General features: G+C 42.0%; 1 protein-coding gene across 1 annotated transcript in view; it reads left to right on the forward strand.

Moving 5' to 3' along the window:
* The window catches only part of si:ch211-236l14.4 (SITS-binding protein), a 222,217-nt gene extending 199,880 nt beyond the window's left edge, over positions 1–22,337 (forward strand). Inside the window, 2 exon segments of the mRNA XM_068046788.1 lie at positions 17,869–18,048; positions 20,084–22,337. Of these exon segments, the coding sequence (XP_067902889.1) occupies positions 17,869–18,048; positions 20,084–20,302 (399 nt within the window). The 3' untranslated portion in view covers positions 20,303–22,337.
* The last annotated feature ends 416 nt before the right edge of the window (positions 22,338–22,753 follow it).

Below are 22,753 nucleotides of genomic sequence, written 5' to 3' on the forward strand. Positions count from 1 at the left end.
TATCTGTTATTCTATATATAAACCCCCTGAAACCCTCGATTATATTCCAGCCTGTAACTCACTCCCGGGTATCTGTTATTCTATATATAAACCACCTGAAACCCTCGATTATATTCCAGCCTGTAACTCACTCCTGGGTATCTGTTATTCTATATATAAACCACCTGAAACCCTCGATTATATTCCAGTCTGTAACTCACTCCTGGGTATCTGTTATTCTATATATAAACCTCCCTGAACTCCTTGATTATATTCCTGTCTGTAACACACTCCCGGGTATCTGTTATTCTATATATAAACCACCTGAACCCCTCGATTATATTCCAGTCTGTAACTCACTCCTGGGTATCTGTTATTCTATATATAAACCACACTGAACCCCTCGATTAGATACCAGTCTGTAACTCACTCCTGGGTATCTGTTATTCTATATATAAACCACCCTGAACTCCTTGATTAGATTCCTGTCTGTAACACACTCCTGGGTATCTGTTATTCTATATAGAAACCACCCTGAACCCCTCGATTAGATTCCAGTCTGTAACTCACTCCTGGGTATCTGTTATTCCATATATAAACCACCCTGAACCTCTCGATTAGATTCCTGTCTGTAACTCACTCCCGGGTATCTGTTATTCTATATATAAAACACCTGAACCCCTCGATTAGATTCCAGTCTGTAACTCACTCCTGGGTATCTGTTATTCTATACAGAAACCACGCTGAAGCTCTTGATTAGATTCCTGTCTGTAACTCACTCCTGGGTATCTGTTATTCTATATATAAACCACCTGAAACCCTCGATTATATTCCAGCCTGTAACTCACTCCCGGGTATCTGTTATTCTATATATAAACCACCTGAAACCCTCGATTATATTCCAGCCTGTAACTCACTCCCGGGTATCTGTTATTCTATATATAAACCACCTGAAACCCTCGATTATATTCCAGCCTGTAACTCACTCCTGGGTATCTGTTATTCTATATATAAACCACCTGAAAGCCTCGATTATATTCCACCCTGTAACTCACTCCTGGGTATCTGTTATTCTATATATAAACCACCTGAAACCCTCGATTATATTCCAGCCTGTAACTCACTCCTGGGTATCTGTTATTCTATATATAAACCACCCGAACCTCTCAATTATATTCCAGTCTGTAACTCACTCCTGGGTATCTGTTATTCTATATATAAACCACCTGAAACCCTCGATTATATTCCAGCCTGTAACTCACTCCTGGGTATCTGTTATTCTATATATAAACCACCCGAACCTCTCAATTATATTCCAGTCTGTAACTCACTCCTGGGTATCTGTTATTCTATATATAAACCACCTGAAACCCTCGATTATATTCCAGCCTGTAACTCACTCCTGGGTATCTGTTATTCGATATATAAAGCACCTGAACCCCTCGATTATATTCCAGCCTGTAACTCACTCCCGGGTATCTGTTATTCTATATATAAACCACCTGAAACCCTCGATTATATTCCAGCCTGTAACTCACTCCTGGGTATCTGTTATTCCATATATAAACCACCTGAAACCCTCGATTATATTCCAGTCTGTAACTCACTCCTGGGTATCTGTTATTCTATATATAAACCACCTGAAACCCTCGATTATATTCCAGCCTGTAACTCACTCCCGGGTATCTGTTATTCTATATATAAACCACCTGAAACCCTCGATTATATTCCAGCCTGTAATTCACTCCTGGGTATCTGTTATTCTATATATAAACCACCCGAACCTCTCAATTATATTCCAGTCTGTAACTCACTCCTGGGTATCTGTTATTCTATATATAAACCACCCGAACCTCTCAATTATATTCCAGTCTGTAACTCACTCCTGGGTATCTGTTATTCTATATATAAACCACCCGAACCTCTCAATTATATTCCAGTCTGTAACTCACTCCTGGGTATCTGTTATTCTATATATAAAGCACCTGAACCCCTCGATTAGATTCCAGTCTGTAACTCACATCCAACTATGTTATTCTATATATAAACCACCTGAACCCCTCGATTAGATCCCAGTCAGTAACTCATTCCCGGGCATCTGTTATTCTATATATAAACCACCTGAACCCCTCGATTAGATCCCAGTCAGTAACTCATTCCCGGGCATCTGTTATTCTATATATAAACCACCTGAACCCCTCGATTAGATCCCAGTCAGTAACTCATTCCCGGGCATCTGTTATTCTATATATAAACCACCTGAACCCCTCGATTAGATCCCAGTCTGTAACTCAATCCCGGGTATCTATTACTCTATATATAAACCACCCGAACCTCTCAATTATATTCCAGTCTGTAACTCACTCCTGGGTATCTGTTATTCTATATATAAACCACCCGAACCTCTCAATTATATTCCAGTCTGTAACTCACTCCTTGGTATCTGTTATTCTATATATAAACCACCCGAACCTCTCAATTATATTCCAGTCTGTAACTCACTCCTGGGTATCTGTTATTCTATATATAAACCACCCGAACCTCTCAATTATATTCCAGTCTGTAACTCACTCCTTGGTATCTGTTATTCTATATATAAACCACCCTGAACTCCTTGATTAGATTCCTGTCTGTAACACACTCCCGGGTATCTGTTATTCTATATATAAACCACCCTGAACTCCTTGATTAGATTCCTGTCTGTAACACACTCCCGGGTATCTGTTATTCTATATATAAACCACCCTGAACTCCTTGATTAGATTCCTGTCTGTAACACACTCCCGGGTATCTGTTATTCTATATATAAACCACCCTGAACTCCTCGATTAGATTCCAGTCAGTAACGCACTCCTGGGTATCTGTTATTCTATATATAAACCACCTGAACCCCTCGATTATATTCCAGTCTGTAACTCACTCCTGGGTATCTGTTATTCTATATATAAACCACACTGAACCCCTCGATTAGATACCAGTCTGTAACTCACTCCTGGGTATCTGTTATTCTATATATAAACCACCCTGAACTCCTTGATTAGATTCCTGTCTGTAACACACTCCCGGGTATCTGTTATTCCATATATAAACCACCCTGAACTCCTCGATTAGATTCCTGTCTGTAACTCACTCCAGGGTATCTGTTATTCTATATAGAAACCACCCTGAACCCCTCGATTAGATTCCAGTCTGTAACTCACTCCTGGGTATCTGTTATTCCATATATAAACCACCCTGAACCTCTCGATTAGATTCCTGTCTGTAACTCACTCCCGGGTATCTGTTATTCTAGATATAAACCACCTGAACCCCTCGATTAGATTCCAGTCTGTAACTCACTCCTGGGTATCTGTTATTCTATACAGAAACCACCCTGAACCTCTTGATTAGATTCCTGTCTGTAACTCACTCCTGGGTATCTGTTATTCTATATATAAACCACCTGAACCCCTCGATTAGATTCCAGTCTGTAACTCACTCCCAGGTATCTATTATTCTATATATAAACTGCCTGAAGCCCTCGATTAGATTCCAGTCTGCAACTCACTCCCGGGTATCTGTTATTCTATATATAAACCACCTGAAACCCTCGATTATATTCCAGCCTGTAACTCACTCCCGGGTATCTGTTATTCTATATATAAACCACCTGAAACCCTCGATTATATTCCAGCCTGTAACTCACTCCCGGGTATCTGTTATTCTATATATAAACCACCTGAAACCCTCGATTATATTCCAGCCTGTAACTCACTCCTGGGTATCTGTTATTCTATATATAAACCACCTGAAACCTTCGATTATATTCCAGCCTGTAACTCACTCCCGGGTATCTGTTATTCTATATATAAACCACCCGAACCTCTCAATTATATTCCAGTCTGTAACTCACTCCTGGGTATCTGTTATTCTATATATAAACCACCCTGAACTCCTTGATTAGATTCCTGTCTGTAACACACTCCCGGGTATCTGTTATTCTATATATAAACCACCCTGAACTCCTTGATTAGATTCCTGTCTGTCACACACTCCCGGGTATCTGTTATTCTATATATAAACCACCCTGAACTCCTTGATTAGATTCCTGTCTGTAACACACTCCCGGGTATCTGTTATTCTATATATAAACCACCCTGAACTCCTCGATTAGATTCCAGTCAGTAACGCACTCCTGGGTATCTGTTATTCTATATATAAACCACCTGAACCCCTCGATTATATTCCAGTCTGTAACTCACTCCTGGGTATCTGTTATTCTATATATAAACCACACTGAACCCCTCGATTAGATACCAGTCTGTAACTCACTCCTGGGTATCTGTTATTCTATATATAAACCACCCTGAACTCCTTGATTAGATTCCTGTCTGTAACACACTCCCGGCTATCTGTTATTCCATATATAAACCACCCTGAACTCCTCGATTAGATTCCTGTCTGTAACTCACTCCAGGGTATCTGTTATTCTATATAGAAACCACCCTGAACCCCTCGATTAGATTCCAGTCTGTAACTCACTCCTGGGTATCTGTTATTCCATATATAAACCACCCTGAACCTCTCGATTAGATTCCTGTCTGTAACTCACTCCCGGGTATCTGTTATTCTATATATAAACCACCTGAACCCCTCGATTAGATTCCAGTCTGTAACTCACTCCTGGGTATCTGTTATTCTATACAGAAACCACCCTGAACCTCTTGATTAGATTCCTGTCTGTAACTCACTCCTGGGTATCTGTTATTCTACATATAAACCACCTGAACCCCTCGATTAGATTCCAGTCTGTAACTCACTCCCAGGTATCTATTATTCTATATATAAACTGCCTGAAGCCCTCGATTAGATTCCAGTCTGCAACTCACTCCCGGGTATCTGTTATTCTATATATAAACCACCTGAAACCCTCGATTATATTCCAGCCTGTAACTCACTCCCGGGTATCTGTTATTCTATATATAAACCACCTGAAACCCTCGATTATATTCCAGCCTGTAACTCACTCCCGGGTATCTGTTATTCTATATATAAACCACCTGAAACCCTCGATTATATTCCAGCCTGTAACTCACTCCTGGGTATCTGTTATTCTATATATAAACCACCTGAAACCCTCGATTATATTCCAGTCTGTAACTCACTCCTGGGTATCTGCTATTCTATATATAAACCACCCTGAACTCCTTGATTAGATTCCTGTCTGTAACACACTCCCGGGTATCTGTTATTCTATATATAAACCACCTGAACCCCTCGATTATATTCCAGTCTGTAACTCACTCCTGGGTATCTGTTATTCTATATATAAACCACCTGAACCCCTCGATTAGATTCCAGTCTGTAACTCACACCCAGCTATGTTATTCTGTATATAAAGCACCTGAACCCCTCGATTAGATTCCAGTCTGTAAATCACACCCAACTATGTTATTCTATATATAAACCACACTGAACCCCTCGATTAGATCCCAGTCAGTAACTCATTCCCGGGCATCTGTTATTCTATATATAAACCACCTGAACCCCTCGATTAGATCCCAGTCTGTAACTCATTCCCGGGTATCTGTTATTCTATATATAAACCACCCGAACCTCTCAATTATATTCCAGTCTGTAACTCACTCCTGGGTATCTGTTATTCTATATATAAACCACCCGATCCTCTCAATTATATTCCAGTCTGTAACTCACTCCCAGGTATCTATTATTCTATATATAAACTGCCTGAAGCCCTCGATTAGATTCCAGTCTGTAACTCACTCCCGGGTATCTGTTATTCTATATATAAACCACCTGAAACCCTCGATTATATTCCAGCCTGTAACTCACTCCCGGGTATCTGTTATTCTATATATAAACCACCTGAAACCCTCGATTATATTCCAGCCTGTAACTCACTCCCGGGTATCTGTTATTCTATATATAAACCACCTGAAACCCTCGATTATATTCCAGCCTGTAACTCATTCCCGGGTATCTGTTATTCTATATATAAACCACCTGAAACCCTCGATTATATTCCAGCCTGTAACTCACTCCTGGGTATCTGTTATTCTATATATAAACCACCTGAAACCTTCGATTATATTCCAGCCTGTAACTCACTCCCGGGTATCTGTTATTCTATATATAAACCACCCGAACCTCTCAATTATATTCCAGTCTGTAACTCACTCCTGGGTATCTGTTATTCTATATATAAACCACCCTGAACTCCTTGATTAGATTCCTGTCTGTAACACACTCCCGGGTATCTGTTATTCTATATATAAACCACCCTGAACTCCTTGATTAGATTCCTGTCTGACACACACTCCCGGGTATCTGTTATTCTATATATAAACCACCCTGAACTCCTTGATTAGATTCCTGTCTGTAACACACTCCCGGGTATCTGTTATTCTATATATAAACCACCCTGAACTCCTCGATTAGATTCCAGTCAGTAACGCACTCCTGGGTATCTGTTATTCCATATATAAACCACCTGAACCCCTCGATTATATTCCAGTCTGTAACTCACTCCTGGGTATCTGTTATTCTATATATAAACCACACTGAACCCCTCGATTAGATACCAGTCTGTAACTCACTCCTGGGTATCTGTTATTCTATATATAAACCACCCTGAACTCCTTGATTAGATTCCTGTCTGTAACACACTCCCGGCTATCTGTTATTCCATATATAAACCACCCTGAACTCCTCGATTAGATTCCTGTCTGTAACTCACTCCAGGGTATCTGTTATTCTATATAGAAACCACCCTGAACCCCTCGATTAGATTCCAGTCTGTAACTCACTCCTGGGTATCTGTTATTCCATATATAAACCACCCTGAACCTCTCGATTAGATTCCTGTCTGTAACTCACTCCCGGGTATCTGTTATTCTATATATAAACCACCTGAACCCCTCGATTAGATTCCAGTCTGTAACTCACTCCTGGGTATCTGTTATTCTATACAGAAACCACCCTGAACCTCTTGATTAGATTCCTGTCTGTAACTCACTCCTGGGTATCTGTTATTCTACATATAAACCACCTGAACCCCTCGATTAGATTCCAGTCTGTAACTCACTCCCAGGTATCTATTATTCTATATATAAACTGCCTGAAGCCCTCGATTAGATTCCAGTCTGCAACTCACTCCCGGGTATCTGTTATTCTATATATAAACCACCTGAAACCCTCGATTATATTCCAGCCTGTAACTCACTCCCGGGTATCTGTTATTCTATATATAAACCACCTGAAACCCTCGATTATATTCCAGCCTGTAACTCACTCCCGGGTATCTGTTATTCTATATATAAACCACCTGAAACCCTCGATTATATTCCAGCCTGTAACTCACTCCTGGGTATCTGTTATTCAATATATAAACCACCTGAAACCCTCGATTATATTCCAGTCTGTAACTCACTCCTGGGTATCTGCTATTCTATATATAAACCACCCTGAACTCCTTGATTAGATTCCAGTCTGTAACACACTCCCGGGTATCTGTTATTCTATATATAAACCACCTGAACCCCTCGATTATATTCCAGTCTGTAACTCACTCCTGGGTATCTGTTATTCTATATATAAACCACACTGAACCCCTCGATTAGATACCAGTCTGTAACTCACTCCTGGGTATCTGTTATTCTATATATAAACCACCCTGAACTCCTTGATTAGATTCCTGTCTGTAACACACTCCCGGGTATCTGTTATTCTATATAGAAACCACCCTGAACCCCTCGATTAGATTCCAGTCTGTAACTCACTCCTGGGTATCTGTTATTCCATATATAAACCACCCTGAACCTCTCGATTAGATTCCTGTCTGTAACTCACTCCCGGGTATCTGTTATTCTATATATAAACCACCTGAACTCCTCGATTAGATTCCAGTCTGTAACTCACTCCTGGGTATCTGTTATTCTATACAGAAACCACGCTGAACCTCTTGATTAGATTCCTGTCTGTAACTCTCTCCCAGGTATCTATTATTCTATATATAAACTGCCTGAAGCCCTCGATTAGATTCCAGTCTGTAACTCACTCCCGGGTATCTGTTATTCTATATATAAACCACCTGAACCCCTCGATTAGATTCCAGTCTGTAACTCACTCCAGGGTATCTGTTATTCTATATATAAACCACCTGAAACCCTCGATTATATTCCAGCCTGTAACTCACTCCCGGGTATCTGTTATTCTATATATAAACCACCTGAAACCCTCGATTATATTCCAGCCTGTAACTCACTCCCGGGTATCTGTTATTCTATATATAAACCACCTGAAACCCTCGATTATATTCCAGCCTGTAACTCACTCCTGGGTATCTGTTATTCTATATATAAAGCACCTGAACCCCTCGATTATATTCCAGCCTGTAACTCACTCCCGGGTATCTGTTATTCTATATATAAACCACCTGAAACCCTCGATTATATTCCAGCCTGTAACTCACTCCTGGGTATCTGTTATTCTATATATAAACCACCCGAACCTCTCAATTATATTCCAGTCTGTAACTCACTCCTGGGTATCTGTTATTCTATATATAAACCACCCGAACCTCTCAATTATATTCCAGTCTGTCACTCACTCCTGGGTATCTGTTATTCTATATATAAAGCACCTGAAACCCTCGATTATATTCCAGCCTGTAACTCACTCCTGGGTATCTGTTATTCTATATATAAACCACCTGAACCCCTCGATTAGATTCCAGTCTGTAACTCACTCCTGGGTATCTGTTATTCTATATATAAACCACCTGAAACCCTCGATTATATTCCAGCCTGTAACTCACTCCTGGGTATCTGTTATTCTATATATAAATCACCTGAACCCCTCGATTAGATTCCAGTCTGTAACTCACTCCTGGGTATCTGTTATTCTATATATAAACCACCTGAAACCCTCGATTATATTCCAGCCTGTAACTCACTCCTGGGTATCTGTTATTCTATATATAAACCACCTGAACCCCTCGATTAGATTCCAGTCTGTAACTCACACCCAGCTATGTTATTCTGTATATAAAGCACCTGAACCCCTCGATTAGATTCCAGTCTGTAACTCACACCCAACTATGTTATTCTATATATAAACCACACTGAACCCCTCGATTAGATCCCAGTCAGTAACTCATTCCCGGGCATCTGTTATTCTATATATAAACCACCTGAACCCCTCGATTAGATCCCAGTCTGTAACTCATTCCCGGGTATCTGTTATTCTATATATAAACCACCCGAACCTCTCAATTATATTCCAGTCTGTAACTCACTCCTGGGTATCTGTTATTCTATATATAAACCACCCGATCCTCTCAATTATATTCCAGTCTGTAACTCACTCCCAGGTATCTATTATTCTATATATAAACTGCCTGAAGCCCTCGATTAGATTCCAGTCTGTAACTCACTCCCGGGTATCTGTTATTCTATATATAAACCACCTGAAACCCTCGATTATATTCCAGCCTGTAACTCACTCCCGGGTATCTGTTATTCTATATATAAACCCCCTGAAACCCTCGATTATATTCCAGCCTGTAACTCACTCCCGGGTATCTGTTATTCTATATATAAACCACCTGAAACCCTCGATTATATTCCAGCCTGTAACTCACTCCTGGGTATCTGTTATTCTATATATAAACCACCTGAAACCCTCGATTATATTCCAGTCTGTAACTCACTCCTGGGTATCTGTTATTCTATATATAAACCTCCCTGAACTCCTTGATTATATTCCTGTCTGTAACACACTCCCGGGTATCTGTTATTCTATATATAAACCACCTGAACCCCTCGATTATATTCCAGTCTGTAACTCACTCCTGGGTATCTGTTATTCTATATATAAACCACACTGAACCCCTCGATTAGATACCAGTCTGTAACTCACTCCTGGGTATCTGTTATTCTATATATAAACCACCCTGAACTCCTTGATTAGATTCCTGTCTGTAACACACTCCTGGGTATCTGTTATTCTATATAGAAACCACCCTGAACCCCTCGATTAGATTCCAGTCTGTAACTCACTCCTGGGTATCTGTTATTCCATATATAAACCACCCTGAACCTCTCGATTAGATTCCTGTCTGTAACTCACTCCCGGGTATCTGTTATTCTATATATAAAACACCTGAACCCCTCGATTAGATTCCAGTCTGTAACTCACTCCTGGGTATCTGTTATTCTATACAGAAACCACGCTGAAGCTCTTGATTAGATTCCTGTCTGTAACTCACTCCTGGGTATCTGTTATTCTATATATAAACCACCTGAAACCCTCGATTATATTCCAGCCTGTAACTCACTCCCGGGTATCTGTTATTCTATATATAAACCACCTGAAACCCTCGATTATATTCCAGCCTGTAACTCACTCCCGGGTATCTGTTATTCTATATATAAACCACCTGAAACCCTCGATTATATTCCAGCCTGTAACTCACTCCTGGGTATCTGTTATTCTATATATAAACCACCTGAAACCCTCGATTATATTCCACCCTGTAACTCACTCCTGGGTATCTGTTATTCTATATATAAACCACCTGAAACCCTCGATTATATTCCAGCCTGTAACTCACTCCTGGGTATCTGTTATTCTATATATAAACCACCCGAACCTCTCAATTATATTCCAGTCTGTAACTCACTCCTGGGTATCTGTTATTCTATATATAAACCACCTGAAACCCTCGATTATATTCCAGCCTGTAACTCACTCCTGGGTATCTGTTATTCTATATATAAACCACCCGAACCTCTCAATTATATTCCAGTCTGTAACTCACTCCTGGGTATCTGTTATTCTATATATAAACCACCTGAAACCCTCGATTATATTCCAGCCTGTAACTCACTCCTGGGTATCTGTTATTCGATATATAAAGCACCTGAACCCCTCGATTATATTCCAGCCTGTAACTCACTCCCGGGTATCTGTTATTCTATATATAAACCACCTGAAACCCTCGATTATATTCCAGCCTGTAACTCACTCCTGGGTATCTGTTATTCCATATATAAACCACCTGAAACCCTCGATTATATTCCAGTCTGTAACTCACTCCTGGGTATCTGTTATTCTATATATAAACCACCTGAAACCCTCGATTATATTCCAGCCTGTAACTCACTCCCGGGTATCTGTTATTCTATATATAAACCACCTGAAACCCTCGATTATATTCCAGCCTGTAATTCACTCCTGGGTATCTGTTATTCTATATATAAACCACCCGAACCTCTCAATTATATTCCAGTCTGTAACTCACTCCTGGGTATCTGTTATTCTATATATAAACCACCCGAACCTCTCAATTATATTCCAGTCTGTAACTCACTCCTGGGTATCTGTTATTCTATATATAAACCACCCGAACCTCTCAATTATATTCCAGTCTGTAACTCACTCCTGGGTATCTGTTATTCTATATATAAAGCACCTGAACCCCTCGATTAGATTCCAGTCTGTAACTCACATCCAACTATGTTATTCTATATATAAACCACCTGAACCCCTCGATTAGATCCCAGTCAGTAACTCATTCCCGGGCATCTGTTATTCTATATATAAACCACCTGAACCCCTCGATTAGATCCCAGTCAGTAACTCATTCCCGGGCATCTGTTATTCTATATATAAACCACCTGAACCCCTCGATTAGATCCCAGTCAGTAACTCATTCCCGGGCATCTGTTATTCTATATATAAACCACCTGAACCCCTCGATTAGATCCCAGTCTGTAACTCAATCCCGGGTATCTATTACTCTATATATAAACCACCCGAACCTCTCAATTATATTCCAGTCTGTAACTCACTCCTGGGTATCTGTTATTCTATATATAAACCACCCGAACCTCTCAATTATATTCCAGTCTGTAACTCACTCCTTGGTATCTGTTATTCTATATATAAACCACCCGAACCTCTCAATTATATTCCAGTCTGTAACTCACTCCTGGGTATCTGTTATTCTATATATAAACCACCCGAACCTCTCAATTATATTCCAGTCTGTAACTCACTCCTTGGTATCTGTTATTCTATATATAAACCACCCTGAACTCCTTGATTAGATTCCTGTCTGTAACACACTCCCGGGTATCTGTTATTCTATATATAAACCACCCTGAACTCCTTGATTAGATTCCTGTCTGTAACACACTCCCGGGTATCTGTTATTCTATATATAAACCACCCTGAACTCCTTGATTAGATTCCTGTCTGTAACACACTCCCGGGTATCTGTTATTCTATATATAAACCACCCTGAACTCCTCGATTAGATTCCAGTCAGTAACGCACTCCTGGGTATCTGTTATTCTATATATAAACCACCTGAACCCCTCGATTATATTCCAGTCTGTAACTCACTCCTGGGTATCTGTTATTCTATATATAAACCACACTGAACCCCTCGATTAGATACCAGTCTGTAACTCACTCCTGGGTATCTGTTATTCTATATATAAACCACCCTGAACTCCTTGATTAGATTCCTGTCTGTAACACACTCCCGGGTATCTGTTATTCCATATATAAACCACCCTGAACTCCTCGATTAGATTCCTGTCTGTAACTCACTCCAGGGTATCTGTTATTCTATATAGAAACCACCCTGAACCCCTCGATTAGATTCCAGTCTGTAACTCACTCCTGGGTATCTGTTATTCCATATATAAACCACCCTGAACCTCTCGATTAGATTCCTGTCTGTAACTCACTCCCGGGTATCTGTTATTCTAGATATAAACCACCTGAACCCCTCGATTAGATTCCAGTCTGTAACTCACTCCTGGGTATCTGTTATTCTATACAGAAATCACCCTGAACCTCTTGATTAGATTCCTGTCTGTAACTCACTCCTGGGTATCTGTTATTCTATATATAAACCACCTGAACCCCTCGATTAGATTCCAGTCTGTAACTCACTCCCAGGTATCTATTATTCTATATATAAACTGCCTGAAGCCCTCGATTAGATTCCAGTCTGCAACTCACTCCCGGGTATCTGTTATTCTATATATAAACCACCTGAAACCCTCGATTATATTCCAGCCTGTAACTCACTCCCGGGTATCTGTTATTCTATATATAAACCACCTGAAACCCTCGATTATATTCCAGCCTGTAACTCACTCCCGGGTATCTGTTATTCTATATATAAACCACCTGAAACCCTCGATTATATTCCAGCCTGTAACTCACTCCTGGGTATCTGTTATTCTATATATAAACCACCTGAAACCTTCGATTATATTCCAGCCTGTAACTCACTCCCGGGTATCTGTTATTCTATATATAAACCACCCGAACCTCTCAATTATATTCCAGTCTGTAACTCACTCCTGGGTATCTGTTATTCTATATATAAACCACCCTGAACTCCTTGATTAGATTCCTGTCTGTAACACACTCCCGGGTATCTGTTATTCTATATATAAACCACCCTGAACTCCTTGATTAGATTCCTGTCTGTCACACACTCCCGGGTATCTGTTATTCTATATATAAACCACCCTGAACTCCTTGATTAGATTCCTGTCTGTAACACACTCCCGGGTATCTGTTATTCTATATATAAACCACCCTGAACTCCTCGATTAGATTCCAGTCAGTAACGCACTCCTGGGTATCTGTTATTCTATATATAAACCACCTGAACCCCTCGATTATATTCCAGTCTGTAACTCACTCCTGGGTATCTGTTATTCTATATATAAACCACACTGAACCCCTCGATTAGATACCAGTCTGTAACTCACTCCTGGGTATCTGTTATTCTATATATAAACCACCCTGAACTCCTTGATTAGATTCCTGTCTGTAACACACTCCCGGCTATCTGTTATTCCATATATAAACCACCCTGAACTCCTCGATTAGATTCCTGTCTGTAACTCACTCCAGGGTATCTGTTATTCTATATAGAAACCACCCTGAACCCCTCGATTAGATTCCAGTCTGTAACTCACTCCTGGGTATCTGTTATTCCATATATAAACCACCCTGAACCTCTCGATTAGATTCCTGTCTGTAACTCACTCCCGGGTATCTGTTATTCTATATATAAACCACCTGAACCCCTCGATTAGATTCCAGTCTGTAACTCACTCCTGGGTATCTGTTATTCTATACAGAAACCACCCTGAACCTCTTGATTAGATTCCTGTCTGTAACTCACTCCTGGGTATCTGTTATTCTACATATAAACCACCTGAACCCCTCGATTAGATTCCAGTCTGTAACTCACTCCCAGGTATCTATTATTCTATATATAAACTGCCTGAAGCCCTCGATTAGATTCCAGTCTGCAACTCACTCCCGGGTATCTGTTATTCTATATATAAACCACCTGAAACCCTCGATTATATTCCAGCCTGTAACTCACTCCCGGGTATCTGTTATTCTATATATAAACCACCTGAAACCCTCGATTATATTCCAGCCTGTAACTCACTCCCGGGTATCTGTTATTCTATATATAAACCACCTGAAACCCTCGATTATATTCCAGCCTGTAACTCACTCCTGGGTATCTGTTATTCTATATATAAACCACCTGAAACCCTCGATTATATTCCAGTCTGTAACTCACTCCTGGGTATCTGCTATTCTATATATAAACCACCCTGAACTCCTTGATTAGATTCCTGTCTGTAACACACTCCCGGGTATCTGTTATTCTATATATAAACCACCTGAACCCCTCGATTATATTCCAGTCTGTAACTCACTCCTGGGTATCTGTTATTCTATATATAAACCACACTGAACCCCTCGATTAGATACCAGTCTGTAACTCACTCCTGGGTATCTGTTATTCTATATATAAACCACCCTGAACTCCTTGATTAGATTCCTGTCTGTAACACACTCCCGGGTATCTGTTATTCTATATAGAAACCACCCTGAACCCCTCGATTAGATTCCAGTCTGTAACTCACTCCTGGGTATCTGTTATTCCATATATAAACCACCCTGAACCTCTCGATTAGATTCCTGTCTGTAACTCACTCCCGGGTATCTGTTATTCTATATATAAACCACCTGAACTCCTCGATTAGATTCCAGTCTGTAACTCACTCCTGGGTATCTGGTATTCTATACAGAAACCACGCTGAACCTCTTGATTAGATTCCTGTCTGTAACTCTCTCCCAGGTATCTATTATTCTATATATAAACTGCCTGAAGCCCTCGATTAGATTCCAGTCTGTAACTCACTCCCGGGTATCTGTTATTCTATATATAAACCACCTGAACCCCTCGATTAGATTCCAGCCTGTAACTCACTCCTGGGTATCTGTTATTCTATATATAAACCACCTGAAACCCTCGATTATATTCCAGCCTGTAACTCACTCCCGGGTATCTGTTATTCTATATATAAACCACCTGAAACCCTCGATTATATTCCAGCCTGTAACTCACTCCCGGGTATCTGTTATTCTATATATAAACCACCTGAAACCCTCGATTATATTCCAGCCTGTAACTCACTCCTGGGTATCTGTTATTCTATATATAAAGCACCTGAACCCCTCGATTATATTCCAGCCTGTAACTCACTCCCGGGTATCTGTTATTCTATATATAAACCACCTGAAACCCTCGATTATATTCCAGCCTGTAACTCACTCCTGGGTATCTGTTATTCTATATATAAACCACCCGAACCTCTCAATTATATTCCAGTCTGTAACTCACTCCTGGGTATCTGTTATTCTATATATAAACCACCCGAACCTCTCAATTATATTCCAGTCTGTCACTCACTCCTGGGTATCTGTTATTCTATATATAAACCACCTGAAACCCTCGATTATATTCCAGCCTGTAACTCACTCCTGGGTATCTGTTATTCTATATATAAACCACCTGAACCCCTCGATTAGATTCCAGTCTGTAACTCACTCCTGGGTATCTGTTATTCTATATATAAACCACCTGAAACCCTCGATTATATTCCAGCCTGTAACTCACTCCTGGGTATCTGTTATTCTATATATAAACCACCTGAACCCCTCGATTAGATTCCAGTCTGTAACTCACTCCTGGGTATCTGTTATTCTATATATAAACCACCTGAAACCCTCGATTATATTCCAGCCTGTAACTCACTCCTGGGTATCTGTTATTCTATATATAATCCACCTGAACCCCTCGATTAGATTCCAGTCTGTAACTCACACCCAGCTATGTTATTCTGTATATAAAGCACCTGAACCCCTCGATTAGATTCCAGTCTGTAACTCACACCCAACTATGTTATTCTATATATAAACCACACTGAACCCCTCGATTAGATCCCAGTCAGTAACTCATTCCCGGGCATCTGTTATTCTATATATAAACCACCTGAACCCCTCGATTAGATCCCAGTCTGTAACTCATTCCCGGGTATCTGTTATTCTATATATAAACCACCCGAACCTCTCAATTATATTCCAGTCTGTAACTCACTCCTGGGTATCTGTTATTCTATATATAAACCACCCGATCCTCTCAATTATATTCCAGTCTGTAACTCACTCCTGGGTATCTGTTATTCTATATATAAACCACCTGAACCCCTCGATTAGATCCCAGTCTGTAACTCATTCCCGGGTATCTGTTATTCTATATATAAACCACCTGAACCCCTCGATTATATTCCAGTCTGTAACTCACTCCTGGGTATCTGTTATTCTATATATAAACCACCTGAACCCCTCGATTAGATCCCAGTCTGTAACTCATTCCCGGGTATCTGTTATTCTATATATAAACCACCTGAACCCCTCGATTATATTCCAGTCTGTAACTCACTCCCGGGTATCTGTTATTCTATATATAAACCACCTGAACCCCTCGATTAGATCCCAGTCAGTAACTCATTCCCGGGTATCTCTTATTCCATATATAAACCACCTGAACGTCTCAATTATATTCCAGTCTGTAACTCACTCCTGGGTATCTATTATTCTATATATAAACCACCTGAACCCCTCGATTAGATCCCAGTCTGTAACTCATTCCCGGGTATCTGTTATTCTATATATAAACCACCTGAACCCCTCGATTAGATCCCAGTCTGTAACTCATTCCCGGGTATCTGTTATTCTATATATAAACCACCTGAACCCCTCGATTAGATCCCAGTCTGTAACTCATTCCCGGGTATCTGTTATTCTATATATAAACCACCTGAACCCCTCGATTAGATCCCAGTCAGTAACTCACTCCCGGGTATCTGTTATTCTACAGATAAACCAGCTGAACCCCTCAATTAGATTCCAGTCTGTAACTCACTCCCGGGTATCTGTTATTCTGCAGATAAACCAGCTGAACCCCTCAATTAGATTCCAGTCTGTAACTCACTCCCGGGTATCTGTTATTCTACAGATAAACCAGCTGAACCCCTCAATTAGATTCCAGTCTGTAACTCACTCCTGGGTATCTGTTATTCTATACATAAACCACCCGAACCCCTCGATTAGATTCCAGTCTGTAACTCACAATCATCTATGTTATTCTATATATAAACCACCTGAGCCCCTCAATTAGATTCCAGCCTGAAACTCACTTCTGGGTATCTGTTAATCTATATATAAACCCCTCTAATCCCTTGATTAGATTCCAGCCTGTGATTCACTCCCAGCTATATTATTCTATATATAAACCACCGAAACCCATTGAATAGTTTATAGCCTGTGACTCATTCCCCATTACCTGTCATTCTATATATAAACCATCTGAACCCCTCGATTATATTCCAGCCTGTAACTTACTCTCAGGTATTTACTCCCTATATAAAGCTCCCAAACTCCTCGATTATAAATCACTGGTGATCAGTATGGCGCTTTCTGTTTCAGATTGTGAATGTAACCCGTTCGTACATATACAGACACCAGGCGTTTGCTGTGCCACTCATTGTGAAGCATGCTGCTGAGCTGGCATCCTTCGGGCACCCCGTGTTTCGGCCACTGTGGTGGGTCAGCCCAGATGATCCAAGAACGTTTACCATTGATGACGAGTTTCTGATTGGTGATGAGGTATGAACAGGTTGTCCTGTCAGAACATTATTATCGCAGGTACATGCTGGCAGTTTCTGTGAATTGTTGAGCTTTTGCTCATTGGGCTTTTCTCTGCCTGTTGGTCTTTGCTTGTCCTGCTTTCTCAAGAGAAACACAGAGATATAAAATTGTTACACTGTGGCTGTAAATTCACCTTGGGTGATAGGGAATCGGCAGCCGACAATACAATCCATTCAATTTTCTTCACAATACACTTCAAGAACATAGATATCATGAATGAGTGCACCCCACCCATTTTTACTAATCCTACATTAATCCCATATTCCCTATCACATCCCCACAATTCTCCTACCACCTACCTACACTAGGGGCAATTTACAATGGCCAATTTACCTATCAACCTGCAAGTCTTTGGCTGTGGGAGGAAACCGGAGCACCCGGAGGAAACCCACGTGGTCACAGGGAGAACTTGCAAACTCCACACAGGCAGTAACCAGAACTGAACCCGGGTCGCTGGAGCTGTAAGGCTGCGGTGCTAACCACTGCACCACTGTGCCGCCCACCACTGTGCCGCCCACAGACTCGGTGGGCTAAAGGGCCTGTTTCAGTGCTGTATCTCTAAATAAATAAATAAATAAAATAAAGGTGCTTCACAGGAGGGAAATAAGATGAAAATTGAAAACAAGCCATGGAATGGGATAATCACGAGTTTGACTAAAAGCTTGGTCAAAGAGGTGGTTTTTAAGGAATGTTTTGAATGAAAAGAGTGAGGTGGAGAGGTTTAGGGAGGGAATTCCAGAGCTTAGGGTCCTGGCAGCTGAAGGCAAGGCCACCAATGGTGCAATGAAGAGAATGAAAGATACAAGGCCAGAATTGGAGGAGTGCAGATATCTTGGAGAGTTGTAGGGCTGGAGGAGATTATAGAAATAGGGAGGGGAAAGGCCGTGGAGAGGTTTGAAAACAAGAATGAGAATTTTAAAATCGAGTTGTTGCCAGACCAGGAGCCGTGTAGGTCAGCGAGCACAGGGGTGAATGGATGGGACTTGGTGCAAGTTATCATACAGGCAGCTCAATTTTGGATGTGTTGAAGTTTATGTAGAAGGTGGGAGGCCAGCTGGGAGTGCATTGGAATAGTCAAGTCCAGATGTAACAAAGGCATGGATGAGGGTTTCAGCAGCCGATGAGCTGGGGCAGTGGTAGAATCGGGCGATGTTACAGAGGTGGCAATAGGTGATCTTAGTGATGGAAAGGATGTGTGGTTGGAAGCTCAGCTCAGGGTCAAAAAGGACATTGAGGTTGTGGACTGTGAGGGTTAGTCTCAGACAGTGGCCAGAGAGAGGAATATTGTCAGTGCTAAAGTTTGTGGTGGGTGGGCCAAAAACAATGGCTTCAGTCTTCCCAATGTCTAATTGGAGAGAATTAAGGCTCATCCCAGGACCAGATGCTGGGCAAACAGTTTGACAACAGAGACAGTGGAGGGGTCAAGAGAGGCAGTGGTGAGGTAGAGCTGGGTGTGGTCAGCATACACATAGACGCTGACCCCATGTCTTTTTGACTCAGTGCCATCCAGCCGGGTGCATAACTACGGGCTAAAATTGAACTGAGAGCTATTTTCACCACCATCCTACCAATAATGGATAGCAGGCTATCCTGTGGGGATTTCACGGCAGAACCTGGGCCTGTGCTCAGTCCATGTCCACGCGTGACTACTTTCTAGGCTGGGGCCAATGGTTAGGGATCAGCGGTCACTCCAGACTGGCCCCTCCCCTCCTCAGCCCTGGGACATTGAGGATAACTAATGCCCCAGAGTGAGATTAGTTAACTCAGCACAGCTCTGAGATTGAAACTGGACCCTTGCTGGTCTCACTGGGAGGTCTCTTTATTTCCTCAAGAGCTACCGAAGGACTACTGGACTTGGCATTAAGTCAATTGAAGCTCCACGTGCAGCCCCGGCTCAGTTCTGAGGAGGTGATCCTGCACGCTGTGCAGGGAAATGAACAATTCATGCCCAGTCTAGTGCCCACCTTGTAACCCATCTCTTTCCCGCACTCAGGTACTGGTGGCACCAGTGACAGAGCCAGGCAGAGTCCACAGGGACATTTACTTGCCAGGAAACAGCTACCAATGGAAGGATGTGAACACAGCACAAGTATTTGATGGTGGGACCCTCCTGCAGGATTATCCAGTGGCCCTGACCGACGTGGCAGTTTTTCTCAGACAGAACTCCCGAGATCTTCCAGCGTTTGTAGAGAGCCAGCGAACGGCGCCCTAGGCCTGAGAGACTGAAACTGTTCATAGTTCCTGGACAATCACCGGGGCTTTCCTTATTGTCTGCAGCATGGCAGCCTGCACTGTCCTGAGTGCCAATCACTGGCAGTGATGAGGAAATGCCCCAACCCACAATCACCAACTCCCCGGGAGGAATCTCGCAAGCACCAGATGTTCTATCAACCATTGCAATCTGTGTAGCTCACCCCGCAGGAAGCTTCGGGCCCACACTTTGCACAAGTCTCTCTCAATGTTGCCTTTAAAGGTGAATTTTCTCCTGGCTACAGCCGAATGAAGTATTCTTCAGGCACTGGAGATTTGCTGGCCCAAATCCATGCCCAGGCCAAAGCTCAGACTCTGGCTTAAGCCCAGGATTTAGCGCCCAGGCCCATTTCCAGGCCCTGTATTTAGGACTCAGGCCCAAGCACAAACTTTGGCTCAGGGCTAGAGCCAGGCTCAGGCAACCACTCTGTCTTAATCATTCCTGTCAACCATTTAGGTACCAAAACTTTGAGGATTATTTTAGCTCATTAAAATGAGAGTTGTTCGAGAATGGAATGCTTCCCACTTCAGTTACTCAATAACTCTATCAAACACTCCCGGGACAGGTACAGCACATGGTTAGATACAGAGTAAACTTCCCTCTACACTACAACACATGGTGTGTTTAGTGTGACGATATATTTATTTTGCTCCAGCCATCGTCCCAAAGGAATCTCTCCCCATTATAGAGAGATAATTGGTGAGTCACCACACCTCAAACGTGGGGCAAGGCAAGGAGGCAGACCTCCATGAACTACCACAGCCATATAGGGATTGAACCCGGGCTGTTAACATCATTCGAAATTGCACGCTAATCATGTAGACAACTGAGGTAACCAACCCCCAGATATATTTACAATGAACCTACAATCCTCAATGAGGTAGAAATAGTCCCTCTCCCAGTCACACATGACAGTCACTTGAAGTCTAAAAAAGACGTGCTAAAAATAAAAAGCCCAAACCCTTTTCAGGAAGCTGAACAGATCGTGATATGTGAAGTGACATGGGAACATAGTAGAGGCTCTGATTTTTAATTTAGTATAAGTGCTTAATTTCTGACAGAGCCACTTATAAAAACAAGTGATGTAACAACAGTGTGATACAATCTGAGACTGGTAGCTGCTGAACCAATTCAGAGTCAGCTGTACCCAATCTATACTGCTTGGCTGCAATTGGATTCTCACATATGGTGTTGCCGCCTGTCACTCTGTCTGTTCTGCCTGTGTCTGCAGTACAGGGTACTCCAGCCCTGCAACCTGTGGCTGTGCACCTTGTGGAGCAGTCACCACTCCAGTGTCTGAGAGCTTACACACATTTTCTCCCCCTGATATAAGGGCTGGAATTTTGAGCCCCGGCCTCCCCTAACCCCGCCAGGAGCGGGCTGGGAGGTGGAGGTGTAAAATCATATGGGAGGCCCTGGGTGCTTTGTCCGTCGCCTACCCGCCCCCACTGCCCCAGGTCAAATGATTGCCACTTAAGGGCCTCCTCCCGCCACCACTGGTATTTTACCAGCTGCGGATGGGCACTTCAACACCAGTGATACCTGATGGCCTCCTTACAAGCTGGGGGTTCCTCCTGATTTGGCACCCTGTGCCCCATGGAGGACCTCCCCAGCAGCACGGGCTGCCTCCGCTAAAGTTACTCCCCCTGCCCTCCTGTCTGACCCACCCCCCACGACAGGGCCTAGCCAACTGGCCCTGGCAACGCCCGATCCCCACTTACCTGCTCTGACGCCGGTATCCATCGTAGTTCATCTCGCTGAGTGCAGCCCCAGCAGTGGCCGCTGCTCCTGGTGCACTCTATGCCCCTATAAATAAAGCTGAGCATGCTGAATGCTTTATTAACCGCGCTCACAACCTGTCCTGCCACCTTCAATGATTTATGCACATGTACACCCAGGTCCCTCTGCTCCTTCACCCACTTTAGAATTGTACCCTTTATTTTATATTGTCTGTACCAAAATGAATCACTTTCCATTTCTCCGCATTAAATTTCATCTTCCACCTGTCTGCCCATTCCACCAACTTGTCTATGTCCTTTTGAAGGTCTACAGTGTCCTCCTCACAGTTCACAATACTTCCAAGTTTTGTATCGTCTACTTTGAAATTGTGCCCTGTCCATCAAGGTCTAGGTCATTAATATATATCAGGAAAAACAAAGGTCCCAACACTGATCCCTGGGGAACTCCACTACAAACCTTCCTCCAGCCTGAAAATCATCCATTAACCACTACTTTTTGTTTCCTGTCACTCAGTCAATTTTGTATCCATGTTGGTACTGTCCCATTTATTCCATGAGCTACAAATTTGCTCACAAGTCTGTTCTGCGGCAATGTATCAAATGCCTTTTGAAAGTCCATGTAAACCACATCAACAGCATTGCCCTCATCAACCCTCTCTGTTACCTCCTCAAA

The sequence above is a fragment of the Heterodontus francisci genome, chromosome 14 (genome assembly GCF_036365525.1).
Source record: "Heterodontus francisci isolate sHetFra1 chromosome 14, sHetFra1.hap1, whole genome shotgun sequence".
Taxonomy (NCBI): Eukaryota; Metazoa; Chordata; class Chondrichthyes; order Heterodontiformes; family Heterodontidae; genus Heterodontus; species Heterodontus francisci.